The sequence below is a fragment of the Schistocerca serialis genome, chromosome 4 (genome assembly GCF_023864345.2).
Source record: "Schistocerca serialis cubense isolate TAMUIC-IGC-003099 chromosome 4, iqSchSeri2.2, whole genome shotgun sequence".
Taxonomy (NCBI): Eukaryota; Metazoa; Arthropoda; class Insecta; order Orthoptera; family Acrididae; genus Schistocerca; species Schistocerca serialis.
In genome coordinates this window covers 947735274-947752929 of record NC_064641.1, presented here as the reverse complement: position 1 = coordinate 947752929, position 17656 = coordinate 947735274, and the positions used below count along the sequence as shown (strand labels likewise).

The 17656-nt window shown below is 38.0% G+C and overlaps 1 protein-coding gene across 1 annotated transcript in view; it reads right to left on the bottom strand.

The window, feature by feature from the left end:
• Positions 1-252: 252 nt before the first annotated feature.
• LOC126474851 (transient receptor potential-gamma protein-like) overlaps positions 253-17656 on the bottom strand; it is a 528586-nt gene continuing 511182 nt past the window's right edge. Inside the window, exon 20 of the mRNA XM_050102331.1 lies at positions 253-498. Within this exon, the coding sequence (XP_049958288.1) occupies positions 253-498 (246 nt within the window). The remainder of the gene's footprint in view (positions 499-17656) is intronic.

The window sequence follows — 17656 nt, the reverse complement described above, 5'->3', positions numbered from 1 at the left end:
AGAGGAAAGTGTACCACAATTCTTGTACAGCCCTTTCTGCATGCTACAGTTACTTTAGGCCAGCAGGAAGACAGACAGCAGCACATGACACTTCTAATTCAAGATATCACCATCCTCAGACCACAGATGTGTGACTGCTGACTGTTCAGCCACTCAGAGGGGAAGAACAATCAGTTCAGAGCTGGGTAGCAGTGCACAGACGTTGAATGTTAGTGCAGTGCTACCACCATTACGGACCAGCCGTAATGCAGCTCACAGCCAACCAGCTGAGCCGTCGTGTCCACTGAGTGGCTGGATTCCCGGCAGGTGTGGCAGTGCTGCCACCACCACAGAGCCATTGCGTGGCAGCTTAGTCACTCCCTGTTGCTGCTGCTGCTCACCAGAAATGACAGTCGTGTCTGTCTCTGTTGTTGATGTCGCCGTTGTAGTTGAGCTTGATGACACCTGTGGTTCTTGACATTGTTGCTGTGCATCCTGGTGGAAATTTGCACTCTGATCCTGAAACACAATATATATTATATTATTGGGGGTGGAAGTCATGTGATAAAAAAGTAAGATTTGTATAAGGGCAAATACCAAGTAACTGATTCCAAAACTGAAGCTAAAACAACGTTTTCTATTGACACTTTAATACAAAAAGAATTTCTTGTGAAGTCTTCAGTTACATCTTGTAATGCAAACTAGCCAGTAATATCATAAGAAACATACAATATCATTGGATATCAATATTTTGAGTTTGATAAGAATAATTTTGATATTTACACAGCAATAAAAATGAATTATTCCATACTTAAGTATTTGTATCCTGCACATAGAAAATAAAGTTAAAGCATGTCACTTGCATTCATGTAAACCTATTTTATTAACAGGTTTAAAGTTTTCCAGCAATCATTATTGATACTGTTATAAAAACTTTTACTTCTACATGAGACCACTGTTCTTGTTCGTTATAGGGAGATAAAGAGACTTGGTGGGAATGTGTTGTGGAATGGACACTCTTTACAGAAGCGTCATTGCAAAGGCACCTGATCTTGTTTTATAGCAGCTATACAGTTCTATGAAATACAGGGAAAAGCCATAGTCACAGCAATATACAGACCACCTACTGGGGATACAGAAATATTCATTAATCAATTAGAAACACTGCTTGACATTCTTTTTACTGAAAGAGCCAATGTAGTTGTCTGTGGGGATTTCAACATAAATCTTATGAATGAAAGTAGGCTAAAAAAACAATTCCTAAATCTATTATGTAGTTTCAATCTGTTTCCACACATACACGAACCCACAAGAATAACATATAATACAAATAGTCTTATAGATAATATATTTTCAAATGTACGATCCACAGAAGTGGAAGTAACAAATACTGATTTAGGATTATCAGACCATAATGCTCTTGTCCTCAAAATTCCTTCAATGCCACTGGAAGAAAAAAAAGTGTACTTCAGATATAAAAGAAAATATTCCACTGAAAACTGTGTAGACTTAAAGAATATCCTAACTAGTGAGCCGTGGACAGTTGTGCTGTCCCTAATAAATACAAATGATGTGTATATCAAACAATGGAAAATCCAGGATGGAATGTAACAATATTAGAGAAGGAAAGTTGCTACTCACCATAAAGCAGAGATGCTGAGTCACGATAGGCACAACAAAAAGATTCACACAGTTATAGCTTTCGGCCATTAACATTAGAACCGCGGCTGGGTCACTCATGACCCACTTGATAATTCTTTTGTTTGTCACTCTTTTGTATTATTGCCTAGAGTGTTACATTTCTGTGACTTTTTATGAAATAAGGTAATTAGTGATTATACTTCATTTCACATTTTATGGCGAAAACATAAACGAGAAATATGAAGATTCACCTAGAACTGCGGAAGGGTCAGGTCTGACCCACCCAGTGCAGTCGCTATAACAATCGCATTTTTCATGTAGCTTCATGCCTATTGGTAGTGTGTGTTTGGTCAACTATCGCAAAACTCGTTTTTACTTCACTTCCAGCTGATGCTCCAGTTTTCAGCAGGGGACGAGAGGGAGAGAGGTTCAAGCAAGTCTGACCTTGTATGCAGATATTGCGCACCCAGAGTTTTGTACCACGAAAATGGGTTTAGTAGTGCATTCTGTCTGTGTAGATAGTGCTTGTAACTTACGAATATATTATGGCCAAATTCCTACGCACAGAAGGGGACATTATAAATGCTCTAAATGAGATTTTAGATAATGAATCTGAGGGCGAACCGCTGGAGTCTTTATCTCAGGAAGAATTTCCATCGCCAATAGTTCCGGATTCTTCATCAGAAGACAATGTTACTCCTGAGAGGGTTCTACTGAATGCTGATGCGAAAGGTACGCTTGTTTATGTGTTTGTTTTATAATAATTTTTGTTTATGTATATGTTGAGTAGACACTAATTTCAATTGCCACAATTATGTTTATACTTTGTTTCGTGTTGAATTTTTACAAGTTATATATTACATTTATGAAGGTGTGTTTTTGTTCTAATATTACACAATATATTCAACATTAAATCGCGTTCTAATATGTATAACTACTATTACAGGAACAGCTGCCACAAAGACTAAGTCAACTCGAGTATGTGGACATCCTCAAGGTCGGCGTGGACAACAAAATGCCCAGGGTTCTGGACTACTTCAGTTTCCTCCAGGTAGCGGCACCCAATGGAACAACCTGGAAAGTTGGTGTAATAGGTGACTGTTCATCTGGAAGATATGGACAACAAAATGTTTTCAAAGATAGGAGAGGACCATCTCCGCATGCAAAACGAAACATGAATGAGACCTGTTACAGAGCAGGGCATCTAATGATAAAGGACAAAATTTTGAAACATATTGTAAAATGTACAGAAACTGAAGCACGTCGTGTACTGAGCTCAGATGAGTAGGCTATAAATATTGAAGAACTGGAAGCTTTTATAGCTATATTGTATGATCCATGGTGCTATTGGAGCTAAGAGCTTAGAACTAGACACACTGTGGTCAGTGAAGTGGGGAAATAATTGTGTGAAATCAACAATGGCTCGTGACAGATTCAGAGAGATAATGCATTATCTCAGATTTGACCTTAGATCCACAAGATCAGAATGACTAAGAGAAGACAAGTTTGCTTTGGTATCAGAAATCTGGAATGAGTACATTGTGAATGCACAGTCTAGCTACGTACCAGATCCACATATAACAATCAACAAACAGCTTTTTCCTTCAAAGTGCCGTTGCAGATTCACGCAGTTTATGGCCTCAAAACTGAACAAATACGGGCAAAAGTATTGGATGGAGGTAGATAAAGACTCAAAATATATTGTGAATGCTATCCCTTATCTAGGAAAGGATGACACTAGGCGGAATGAAGAGCGTCTTGGTGACTTTGTTGTAAAAAAATTGATGCAACCTTACCTCAACAAAGGAATAAATGTCACATGTGACAATTTTTTCACCTCCTTAGAGCTCTCTGAGACACTGAAAGCTAATTCTATGAGTCTTGTGGGCACAATAAACCGATCTCGCAGGGAAATACCAGTCTGTATCAAGAAGGCAAGAGAACAGTTATACAGCACAGTATTGTTGTAAAAAGATGATACCACACTGACTGTTTATCAGGGTAAGAGCAACAAGAATGTTCTGATTCTGAGCACTATGCATCCTTATGTGACAATTGCAGATGGTATAAAAAAGAAGCCAGATACAGTTACGTTTTATAACTGCTCTAAATATGGAGTAGACGTGGTCGACCAAATGGCTCGCAAATACTCTGTCAAAACACCATTGAGACATTGGCCTGTTCACACATTTTACAACTTGCTGGATTTGGCTGGGATAAATGGGTGGGTATTGTTCAATTCTCTAAACGATAAAAAATTGAAACACAGGGATTTCATCCTGCAGCTGGGGGAGGAACTTGCTGAGAAGCACACAGTGACTAGAAAGACTAGCGTCCCTGTCAGACCTGAAGATATTCCTGACAGACAAAAAAAGTGAACACGTTGCGTTGTAAAAAGTCTAACTGTGAAGGAAATAAATCATTTGTAAAGTGTCACATCTGCAAGAAAACTGTGTGCAACAAATGTACATCAAAAGACTATTATTTGTGTTCATTATGTAATGGAAGCCAGTAAAAACACTCAGCAAATACATGTAAGTTTTAAAATATAAAATTATAATTTGTGTAAACCTTGTTGATTTTTGTTAATTTCATTCTAAATTCTTAGTGCTTCTAACAATAGATTCATTGGCAGTAACAATAACCCATTGACATAGAGGAAATAAAGGAAAAGATCGCGGGTCATTAGTGACCCGGCTGCGGTTCTAGGTATGTCTAAATATCAGTGGTTCTAGTGTTAAAGCCTTTGTCAGCAATAGACACACATACACACACATTCACGCAAACACAAACGCAACTTGCACACATGTCTGCAGTCTCAGATAACTGTGTGTGTGTGTGTGTGTGTGTGTGTGTGTGTGTGTGTGTGTGTGTGTGTGTTTTTCCTTTTCAAATTAAGCATATAAGACTTTTTCTTCAATTTTCATGGGATATTTTGAAATTCACTTTCCAAAGAAGCTGTCAAGAATCACATCACATCACAATACAAAGTCCAGTTCTTGGATCACAGCTGGCATCAAAACTTCTTGTGGAACTCTAAAGAGACTAAATTCAAAATTGAAGACATCTAAAGATCCACAGTTAATAGAATATGTTAATAATTACAAAAGGGTATATTGAAAAGTAACTAACAAGGCAAAATTTATGAGTAATGACAACTGAATAAGACAGTCTGATAACAAATCAAAAGCCATACGGCGTATTGTGAAGACTGAAACAGGAAAGAGATGCGAGGACTAGGATATCATTCTCAAAAACACAGAAAATGTCAATATTAAAAAACAAGATTTGCCAAATTACATCAACAATTATTTCATAAGTGCAACAACGTTATTAAGCTTGAAATTTACAAACCAAGAAAAACCTGAATTTCCAAAAGCTGCTTGTAGCATGAGGATAGATCCAACAGATGAAGATGAAGTATTCAAAGGAATAAAGAGCTTGAAACCTAAAATGTCAGCAGGAGTAGATGAGATGCCTGTTTATATCATAACAATGACAGCTGCACAAATTGCAAGGCACTTGGCATACATAGCCAACTTATCATTTAGTGAAGTAGTGTTTCTGGAAAGAATGAAAATGTCAAAAGTGAAACCATTGTTCAAAAACAGTGACAAGCATAAGGTAGAAAACTATTGGCCAATATCCCTCCTTCCAGCATTTTCCAAAATAGTAGAAAAATTAATGAAGCACAGAATCAACAAGTATCCAAATGACCGTAAGTTACTAAATAGAAATCAGCATAGCTTCCAGGCAGGCAAAAACAGAAACAGCATTAATGTGCTACACTGAATAAATAATCAAAAATCTTGAAAATGACAACAACGCAGTAGGAATAAATTTACATCTCTCCAAAGCATTTGACACTGTCAATCATGGCATTCTTTTAGGAAAACTGGAAGCATTAGGTATTCATGGAACAGGGAAAAAAGTGGTTTGAATCATACCTACAAAACAGACCAGAACACAGATTGTAGGACTGATGTCAGATTACTCAAATCACAAAATAAATTTAGTATCAGATGCAGAAAAAGTGGAAATAGGAGTGCAGCAAGGCAGTATTTTAGGTCCCTTAATGTTCCTTGTCTACGTAAATGACTTCCACACCTCAGATGGAGCAGCAAAGGCCATACAATTTGCAGATGACACTAGCGTGATAATAGGTGCACCAAAGCAAATACTGCAAACATCTACTGATCAAGTAATAAAAAATGTCCACACTTGGTTTGATGCAAACCATTTGACATTAAATGCAAATAAAACAATTTATAGGCAGTTTGGGAAAAATGTCAAAATGTAAATCTTGATCTGTTGTTGGGTGACAAGGCTACAGACAGAGTGGTATCAACAAAACTGCTGGAGATTCATGTAGATGAAAATCTTAATTTTAATGACCATGTAATGAAACTTGTGCAGAAACTTAACTCAGCCTGTTTTGGTCTTAGAATTATTGGAAATGTCTTTAATGAAGAGGGTACCAGGATGGCACATTTTGGCTGTTTTCAGTCTCTTGCAACATATGGAATAATATTTTGGGGTTCCACCACTTGCCAACTAAAACAAATGTTTCTGTTACAGAAGAGGGCTATCCAAATAAAAACATACAGTCATCCACAGATACGATGCAAACACTTATTCAACAAGCTTAAAGTTATAACAATACCTTCCGTACATATATACAAATATGTGTTAGGGCCCATCTTGCAGATTTTCAGACAAATGCCGACTTGCCAAACTACAATACTCGAAATAGCATACACTCCATACTCAGCTAACAAAAAGAACACACAGATAAAGGCATGTGAGCCATACTGGTAGAAAACTCTACAACATACTTCCAGCCAACATCAGGAAGTTAGAAGATGAAAACAGATTTAAAGTAGAGTTTAAAGAATTTCTACTTGAACAATGTTTTCACTCAGTAAATGACTATTTACGCCAATAAATAATTCTGATAATGTTTATATTGAGGTAAAACTGAAAACACTGTCTTACATCCCCAAAAGTTTCTGTTAATTTCGTATATCTGATGGACAGCTACTGAGTGTGGTAAAATCTTTACTGAATAATTGAAGCGAATATGCGAGCTTCCTGTTCAAGGAAGACAAAAGTAAAGCCTTAGGGCAAACAGACTATGCAGTAACAATACTGTTAGTATACATGTATAAAAAGTTGTATTACTGTGTCTTGTATGACTAAGTATTATTCTTTGTACATTTTTGTACAGTTTTGTATGTATTATTCTTTGTACTACTTAATGTAAAATTTTGTATGTTCCTTTTGCACAAATTGTTTCCCATAAATTTCAAGTACTTTTGGACAACATACATACAATATTTATTGTCTGTGGATGGATAAATAAATAAATAAAAAATATAGTACTGCTCAAGGCAGAAGTATTATATATAGCTAGAAGTGAGTGTGGAAATACTGAAAACTGTATTAATTTCAAAGTTCAGTAATAACATTTTTTGGAATAACCATCTGAAGTTACCTGAATAACAATCTTTTGACCATTTAATGTTGTTTGGTACAAGGCCAATGACTTGGAACCATCAACATACTCCATGGAAGACAAGAGACCAACAATGAACAAACAAAATAAGCACTAATTTTGAACTATATATGTGATATGGGCCTTAGTGCAAACTAACAACAAAGTAATGGTCAACATCATTTGAAGACATATAACTGAACAGGCAGTACTGAAGAACCCATTACAATCTACACTTGTGTGTAAATAGTTAGGGTTTCATCTGTCCTAATTTTTACAGGACATTAATTTTTTTATTAACAACTGTCATAGTGTCCCTGACGACTATTTGGGCACAGTGAAATGTCTCAGATTTTCAGTATTGTATTGTGCCTTTTTCACCTTTAAATGATCTCCTGATCTAACAGGATGTTTTCTTTCATAATAATAGACAGTTTCCCTGACATTAACTACAATGTTTTCTTTCATCTCATCATATATTTCTCCAATCTCTTCTTCATCTGCAGAGCTAAATGGCACCCAAACTTGTACTTCTGATCATTAAGGAAGACAAAAATTTAATAGATCAGAGGGTTCTGGAATTTGACAGCAGGAAAAGGAAGAGAAGGAAAAACAGTAGGTGAATAGGGACTGGGAAGGAATGAAAGAAGAAGCCACCTGGTAGAATTCTCGACAGAGCATAATTTAATCATCACTAACACTTGGTTTCAGACTAATGAAAGACTGTATACATGGAAGAGACCTGGAGACACTGAAAGCTTTCAAAGCCAGCCAGTGTGGCTGAGTGGTTCTAGGCACTTCAGTCTGGAATGCATGACCGCTATGTTCTCAAGTTCGAATCCTGCCTCGGGCATGGATGTGTGTGATGTCCTTAGGTTAGTTAGGTTTAAGTAGTTCTAAGTTCTAGGGGACTGATGACCTCAAATGTTAAGTCCCATAGTGCTCAGAGCCATTTGAACCAAGATATCAAACTGATTACATAATGGTAAGATAGAGATTTTGGAACCAGATTTTAAACTGTAAGACATTTTCAGGGACAGATGTGGACTGTGATAAAAATTTATTGATTATGAACTGTAAACTGAAGAAATTGCAAAAAGGCAGAAAATTAAAGGGATAGGACCTGGACAAACCGAAAGAACCAGAAGTTGTTGATAGTTTCAATGAGAGCATTAGGCAATGATTGATGAGAACAGGGGAAAGGAATACAGTCGAAATGAAATGGGTAGCTTTGAGAGATGAAATGGTGAAGACAGCAGAGGATCACTTGAGTACAAAGATAAGGCCTAGTAGAAATCCTTAGATAATGTAGTAAATACTGAATGTAATTGATGAACAGAGAAAATTTAAAAATGCCATGAAAGAAGTAGGTGGAAGGGAATAAAAAATAAGATTGACAAGGAGTGCAAAGTAGCTAAGCAGGAATGGCTAGAGGACAAATGTAAGGATTTAGAAGCATGTTTCATTCAGGGAAAGATAGATACTGCCTACAGGAAAATTAAAAAGGCCTCTAGAGAAAATATAAGCAGCTGTATTAATATTAAGAGGTCTGCTGGAAAACCAGGTCTAAACAAAGAAGGGAAAGATGAGAGATGACCCGCTTATGAAATATGGTGGTTGTTATGAACAGGTCTGTACAAGGTAGACATTATTGAAGAGAATATTACAGGAAGGGAAGAGGATGTAGATGAAAATGAGATTGGAGATATAATACTGCAAAAAGAAATTGACAGAGTACTGAAATACCTAAGTCAATAAAATGCCCTGGTTTTAACAAAATTCCGTCAGAGCCTTTGGAGAGCCATCCATGATGAAACTCTTCCATCTGGTGTGCAAGATGTATGGGGCAGGTAATATATTCTCAGACATCAAGAAGAATATAGTAATTCCAGTTGCAAAGAAAACATATGCCGACAGGTGTGAATATTACTGAAATATCAGAGTAATAAGTCATGGTTGTAAAATATCAACATTAATCCCTTACAGAATGGAAAAACTGATAGAAGCCAATATTGGGAAAGATGAGCTTGGATTCTGGAGAAGTTTAGGCATACTCAAGGCAATGCTGATCATATGACTTCTCTTAGAAGATAGCTTAAGAAAAGGCAAACTTACATTTATAGCATTTGTAGACTTATAGAAAGCTTTTGACAATGTTGGCTGGTACTCTTCCCTCTCTCTGTCCACCTGCTCCTCCCCATTTCCCTTTCTCTCTTGTCATCCACTCCTCCCCCTCTGTCCATCTGCTCCTTCCCCCTTGGTCCATCTCCTCCTCCCCCTCTAAGTCAATCTTCTCCTGCCCTCTATCTCCTCATGACCCCCTGTCTCCTGCTCCACCTTCCCTCCGTCCATCGTCTTCTCTCTCTGCCCATCTATTCGTCCCCCTCTCTCAGTCCATCTCCTCTTTCCTGCTTCTGACCATTTCTCCTCCTCCCTCCCCCTGTCCATCTCCTATCTCATCCTCCCTGTCTGTCTGTGAACTCCTTGTCTTTCCTTTCTCTGTCCACTTCCCTCCCTCACTTTTCTGTACATCTCCCCTCCCTTCTCTGTGTTTGTCCATCTCCCCCTCCCCCATTCTCTCTCCATGTTATCTGGTTCACCCAATTGGAGGTTTCTGGTCTTACCCCCAAAGTACCAAGTTTGGCTGAAACTGATCCCTGGGTTTAGGAGGATTTTTTTACCCATGGCTTTGCCAATGTATGCACATGTCACATATATTTAACATATTTCACACATATTTGCACACAAATTTCATCCGTATCTCTAGAAAATTCCAACCTACATGTTCTTTTTCATGCATACCAGTGTTTATGATGTGATATGTCGTGAACTAAGTGTTGTACAATGATATAACTTTGTAAGTAAATTCAGTGGTTTATGTGAATACTATCTGTAAAGTGTGCTGTGAATACAGTTGGTAGTAAAGAAGTAATATATTAAAACAACATGTCTGATGCGGCAGTTTTACTGCATGAAAAGATTTAGTGTAGTAAGTGAAAAACTCTTTTCCTTTCATCATTTTGTGTGGATTTTTCAATTCAATTCAATTCAATTTTTATTATCACATAACATGCCTTATACAATCAAAGATTGTGACATAGGTGACTTGTCAGTTTTTACACTATATATAACAATACTAAAAATAGACAATAAACTAATAATATACATGGTGTAACATCTTCAAAGAGGTATTTTAATTACAATTATAATGCATTGTTACCATTCATGAAATCTTCTACACTATAGTAACATTTATCTTTCAGATATTTTTCCAGGTCTCTTTTGGTGCCTTTTATATTTGGGTCATCCATATCTTTCCATATTTTATTTACAAATTTCATGCCCATATAGTATGGGGTTTTTTCATATGATTTTAAACGGTGGGTAGGTAACATGTAGCTCGTTCTATGTCTTGTATCATATTGATGCAAGAAGAAGTTGCCCTCAAAAAGTTGTGGGTTTCTTTTCGTGAAAGTGAGAGTTTCATAGATGTATATGCTTGGAATGCTCATTAGATCCAGTTTTACAAATAAAGGTTTGCAGTGTTGCTTTGGTTTTGCTCCCACCATTGCTCGGATGATTCTTTTTTGTAGTCTAAAAGCTCTAAGTAAATTTGTTTTTTCAGACCCCCAGAAAATTATACTATACCTAATGACTGAAACAAAATATGCATTATATACAGTTTTTATTACAGCTAAATCAGTAATACTATACAAGATATTCATAATATATACAAGGCTATTCAGTCGACCCAGTATGTTATCCACAGGTTTTTATTGACTAACACGCCAAGGAATTTGACACAGTCTGCAGTCTCTAATTTTTTGTCCATATACCTTATTTCACTTATAGACTGTGCAGATTGTTTTGTGGTAAAATGAACAATTTCTGTTTTTGTAAAATTTAATGTCAAGTTATTGTTTTTGACCCATGCCTCCACTTCCCCAAGTGTTTGTTCAATATGACGAATTAGGTCTACCTCATTTTTAAAACAGACTACAGCTGTTGAGTCATCTGCATAGAGGATAGTATCAGACTGGACCTGACATGGCATATCATTAATATAATATAGAAAAAGCAGTGGCCCTAATATTGAGCCTTGTGGAACACCTAATTGAGTGTTTTTCCAGCCAGAGAGAAATTTCTTGCCGTTGATGTTAATAAGTACTCTTTGTTTTCTGTTTGCCAAGTATGATGACATCCAGCTAAGAGATTTGCCTTGAAAACCATAGCGTGCCAATTTTTGGAGAAGCAGGTCATGATTTACTGTGTCGAAGGCTTTGGACAGGTCACAAAAGATGCCTGACACACACATTCTATCATCAAGACATCTGCTGACTTTTGTGACTAATTCATTTATTGCATGGATTGTGCTGCGGCCATTTCTGAAACCATATTGATTGCCTAAGATAATGCTGTTAGATGAATTGTGATTTTCAATCTGATCACATGCAGCTCTTTCAAATATTTTTGAGAAAATTGGTAACAGTGAGATTGGCCTATAGTTGCCCAATTCATCTTGTTTGCCTTTTTTGTGTATGGGCCGAACTTCTGCATATTTTAATCGATCTGGGAAACATCCCTCATCAAATGATTGGTTGATTATGAAAGAGAGTGGATATGCAATACTGTGACGGACTATTTTTATTATTTCAGTGGGGACCTCGTCCCACCCCGCAGATTTTGAATTTTTTTGGGACATTATGATTTTGATGACATCTGAGATGGAAACATGAGAAAACTTAAAACATGTGCAATTGCTATCCGTCATATTGGGCTTTGTATTTGGTGGTGAACAGTCACCAAATTTGTTACAATTTATGAAAAAGTCATTGAATGATTCACAAATGGCACTGGGTTCTGTAACAGCTCTACCATTTATCACTATTTTAGAAGGGCATTTTCTCTCTGCCTCACTGCCAACTTCACTTCTTATAACAGACCAAACAGCTTTTGATTTGTTTTTTGCATTTGAAATGAAGTCGTTATTTGCAGTACGTTTTGCTAGTTTAACTATTTTGTCAAATGTTTTTTTGTATGTGCTTACATACTTAAGAAATTGAGGGCTTCGATTTACTTTTGCCTCCATATGCACTTTCCTCTTAGTAGCACTAGACACTCTAATTCCTTTTGTTACCCAGGATCTACTTTTTTGGGACCTGGTCCTCACTGTTACAAAAGGGAAGCATTCGTTGAATACACCCAAGAATTCAGTTAAAAAGTTATTGTAATTGTCACTTGTGGAAGTGTGTTTGCTGACTGTCCACTTGGTTTGGCTTAGTTTTTTGCAAAATACTTCCACATTTTCTTGACTGAAATTCCTACATCTTTTTGTTGTGCAGACTGAATTTTGCTTCGGTAGTGATACAAATAGTGCTTTATGGTCTGATACTCCTAAATCTAGAAGAAATTTTTCTTTTACATAATAATTATAACTACTTACAATATTGTCAATACATGTTGCAGAGCTTGCTGTAATTCTTGTATACTGATCGAAATTGAGATTTAGCCCATTTGTGGCTACCAGGTTCTTTAAGTGTGAAGAAAATTTGTCATCAGTCCTTACATCTATGTTGAAGTCAGCACATATAACCACTTTCTTGTACAGTTTCTCACATTTTAATTTATGTAGCAATGTATCAAACTTATCTAAAAATACAGAGCTTATATGGTACCCAGGGGTGCGATATATGCTGATAATTAGTGTGTTATACTCTTTAAGTTCTATACAACAACTTTCAAATGTGCCTTCTTCATTCAGATGGCTAAAATTCTGTCTGATATCATAGTGTACCGTGGAATGAACTAATATGCAAGAGCCTCCATACCCATTGGTCCTACAAAAGCTGGTAGCCAGTTTATAACCTGTAAGTTTATTTAGGAGACTGATATTTTCAGATTTTAGCCAATGTTCATTAAGGCATATTACTTTCACAGATTGTTTCACACTTTCTAGCAAAATTTCTATATCATAAAGCTTCCTGATCATTCCTTCAGACAGACCTCTTATGTTCAAGTGCATAACGATATTACTACTGCATATATTATTAGGTAGAGGGTCTTTAAAACTAATTTGACTATAAAGTAACGGAACGTCCACCTGAGTGTTGACTACTTGTTCTGGATTCGTTGTATTGGGCCAAATTCGGATAGAACTGGCCCCCTTCATCAGTTTCCCTGTGTGTGAGCATCTGGATGATGAGTAGGTACAGTTTTCTTGACGATAATTTCAGTCTTTGCTGTATGTTCTGAGGCTGGTTCTGGCACCGTCTCATCTTCTGGACGTGATGTTCCTGTTTGAGCTGGCGCTGTGGCTGCGATTTTGAAATTGTTTTCTCGTTTATCCATTTCCTTGGTCGAAACTGGTTGCACAGCAATTGGTTTTCTTGCAACGTCGTCGTCTTTTTGTATTAATTTCGCTAGCATTTTGCCAACGTATGACTTGCCAGCGTTATTATAATGTAGTCCATGTTTCGTGAACAAATCTCTTGCATCTGGAAGATCAAGAAATGTTACATTTTGTTGGGACTTGCATATTTTGTAGAATTGTCTGTTTACTTTTGCAAGCTCCAGATTTACGATGGAATTGTCTTGCAGGTCGTATCTGTGAGGCAAACTAGTAACTATGATGTTCGGAACTTTCAGATCAAGTAATGTAGTTTTTAAACACTGGGTCGCATGTTTACTCTCATTTCTGTATACATCATTACTTCCACCCATGATTATGACGGCATCATTCTTAGATAGCTCATTAAGTGAGTTGCTGCTCTTAATTATCTCAGTCAAAGGTGCACTGGGTTTCGTCATACCTGTTGCCGTGAATAACGTACTGTACTCATTTATTTTTTCGGCAATTTTCTTGGCGTGGCTATCACCAAGTACAACAACTCGTCGTTTGAGGTTTACTGGTTTATTTTTCATATTAGATGTTTTCTTGGCTGCGCACTCGATTGGAAGTTTCGTCACTGATTTTTGTTCGTCATTGTTCTTTGTCTTATCACAGTCTTCGTCTAGTGTTGCGAATTTATTTGCTAGCGGTATCGCCAGAACTGTACTCACTGTCTGTTTGTTTGTTTTTTTCGGCAAACGCCACGTTTTTTGCGCAGAACGACGGTTAACAACACTGTCTTGTGCTAGACGATGATCTCGCTCTATCTCTTTGTATTTCGTTTCCAGTTCTTGATATTTCTGCCGAAGTTCTTCATATTTCGTATTTATAGTCATTAAATCCTCTGTAAGCACACTTATTATTTTTTCTTTTGGTTTTATCGTGTCCATTGCCTCGTTTTTCGTGACACTCACAACGCACTGACGGCATGTCCAGTCATGTTCGTCTTTTATATATTTTAGATTCACTTTAACACATTTGTCGTGATACCACGACCTGCACTGGATGCATAGTATACCTCTCTTTACCTTTTTTACGCAGATTTTACACACGTCACTATCACTTTTTAAGGAAACTGAGACATCGTTACAGAACAAAGTTTCATTCGGCGCCATTTATAAAGTGAGAAAAAGTATCATGAAGATTGGAAATTATGTGTAAAGTTTGTTGTAAGCCATTAAGTGGTCTCATTCTCAAATACTGGGTGAATGAGAAATTGGTATTACCATGTCATTGGTTGTAGTTCCTTTTCACCCACACCTCCAGCCCTTGATTGTTTGGTGGTTCTTACCCCAGCAGTTCTTTCCAGAAAGCAAGTAATATGTGTACCAACTTTGGCTGAAATCTGTCCAGTGGCTTAGGAACAGATGTGGAACATACATACATACAGCACTACAATTATTGAAACCTGTATGGTTGGCCATAGGGCATGATGGGAATTAGAATGCACATGCATGGTGTTGTGGACATAGTGCCGCATAGTCAGCGCGTACACAACTTTCCCACTAGAGCGCGCCCCACTAAGCACAACAGCGCAGGTGCAGCGCTCGTCCGTCTCTGCACTATGAGATGGCGCTGCCTTAGAGATGGACCGAATTCTGCTTCCGCTGATCTGCGTATTAATATGTAACACAGCCAATGAGATTGCTGCTAACGTAGAACCTTTTCTCCACGCGGATCACACTCGTGCAGTGATACCTGAATGCGCGAGGTATTATAACAAGTGTACAGACCTCCAATTAGTCAGTCTGTATTTGTCTGTACCAGTCTGCATTAGTCTGTACCGGTCTATAGTCAAGTTTCAGTCTGCACCTAAGAAGATTATCATATTCCTGTACATAACCATGAAGATAAATGTATAGACACTTTGTAAAGTATCAGAGATATGTGAAAAAAAGATTAATGTACCAAGACCAAAGGAACTTCAGATTGTCAGTTGTAAACAGCATCCAGAATCAAGTTATATAATGTCTATCCTTTTTATTATTTTAATAAATGTGTGTGAAAATTAATCAAGTTCTGTTTAAAGTTGGTCACCGTCAATCTGCTACTCTTAGCGTGCAAGGGGCATTTCTATCGTCCGACCTAATGGCAGAAGATAAACATGCCACGATAAGACCACGAGACATATTGCTGACTCGCCTACTTCGTTAGAGCGACAAGTCAAATAATCTGATGGTGTGTGTACTGAAGGTCTTACAGTACACACACCACACATGGTTTCCTTTAGTGGTGAAGCCCACTGTCATTTGGATGGGTTCATCAGTAAGCAAAATTGGCACATTTGGGGACTGAGAATCCGCATTTCATGATTGAGAAGTCTCTTCATCCTCAACGGATGACTGTGGGGTGTGCAATGTCCAATCACAGAAAAATTGGTGTGATATTCTGATGTTCCTTGATGGTATGGTGACTGTCAAATGGTACGTGAAGAGTTTGGAAGCCAATTTCAACCCTATTATGCTATGTGATCCTCATTTCAACAAGATGTGGTTTGTGCAAGATGGAGTTCGACCCCATCGAAGGAGGAGAGTGTTTGATCTGGAGGAGCACTTTAGGGACTGCATTCTGGCACTGGGGTACCCAGAGGCCACAGCATGGGCCATGATTGGCTGGCACATTCTCTAAATCTGAACACATGCGCCTCCTTTTTGCGGAGCTGCATTAAAGAGAAGGCATACAGCAATAACCCCAAAACTGCTGCTGAGCAGAAAACAGCTATTAAGGAGGTCATCAACAGCATCAGTGTACTGACACTTCAGTGAGTCATGCAGAATTTCACTATTCGTCTGCATCATATCATCACCAGTGATGGCAGGCATGTGAAACACGTCATAACCTAAATCGGAATGTCTTTAGTGATGTTTACATGTTAAGTAAAGTGTGTGCATGCTGTAGTTTCTAACTAGTTATCTAATAATTAATTGTCACCCAGTATATAAATACATACATTTTTATAATATGTATATATGTGTGGACTGCTGATTTTGGTGATGAAACTGTTAGAAAATTTGTGTACTTTGTATACATCCATTCACTGATGTCTTATGAAATAATTGTTTGGGGTATTTCCATGCATAGACACCAAGTACCCATTACATAGAAACAATATCTGGTGTTGATCCTCAACTGTTTAAAAGATTAACAATATTATAAAAAGGATAGTTGCTACTCACCATATAGCGGAGATGCTGATTTGGAGATAGGCACAACAAAAAGACTGTTACAAAATAAGCTTTTGGCCAACAAGGCCATTGTCAAAAATAGACAAACACAGACAATGCACACACACACACACACACACACACACACACACACACACACACACACACAAAATGTAACTCATACACACATGAGCACACTCTCTGGCAGCTGAAGCCAGACTACGAGCAGCAGCAGTACGTGACTAGAGAGGCAACTGGGTGGGGGTAAAGAGGACGCTAGGGTGGGGACAAGGAGGGATTGGAGGGTAGGGGTGGGGCTTGTAAAGTGCTGCTGGGGAGCTTGCAGTGATGAGGTGGGGAGGGGAAAGGGCAGCAATGTCCAGTCGGCAATGTTAGATGGTGGGCAGGGGAGGAAGAGAGGGATAACAGAAAATGAGAGAAGTAAAAAGACTGGGTGCATTGGCGGAATAGAGGGCTGTTTAGTGCTGGAACAGCAACAGGGAAGGAGCTAGATTGGTGAGGATAATGACTAACAAAGGTTGATGGCAGGAGATGTACTGCAGGGAGAGTTCCCACCTCTGCAGGTCAGAAAAGTGATGTTGGTGGGAAGTATCCATGTGGCACACACTGTGAAGCAGTCTTTGAAATGAAAAACATTGTGTTGGGTGACGTGCTCAGCATCATTGTGGTCCAGTTGTTTCTTGGCCACAGTATGTCAGTGGCCATTCATGTGGACAGACAGCTTGTTGGTTGTCATGCCCACATAGAATGCATAACAGTGATTGCAGTTTAGCTTGTAGATCACATTACTGGTTTCAGGTATCCCTGGTGTCGATGGGTTAGGTGATGTTTATGACCAGATCAGAGTAGATGGTGATGGGAGGATGTACAGGACAGGTCTTACATCTAGGTCTGTTACAGTGATATGAGCCATGAGGGAGGGGTTGGGAGCAGGTGTTGTGTAGGAATGAACAAGGACATTTCTCATTT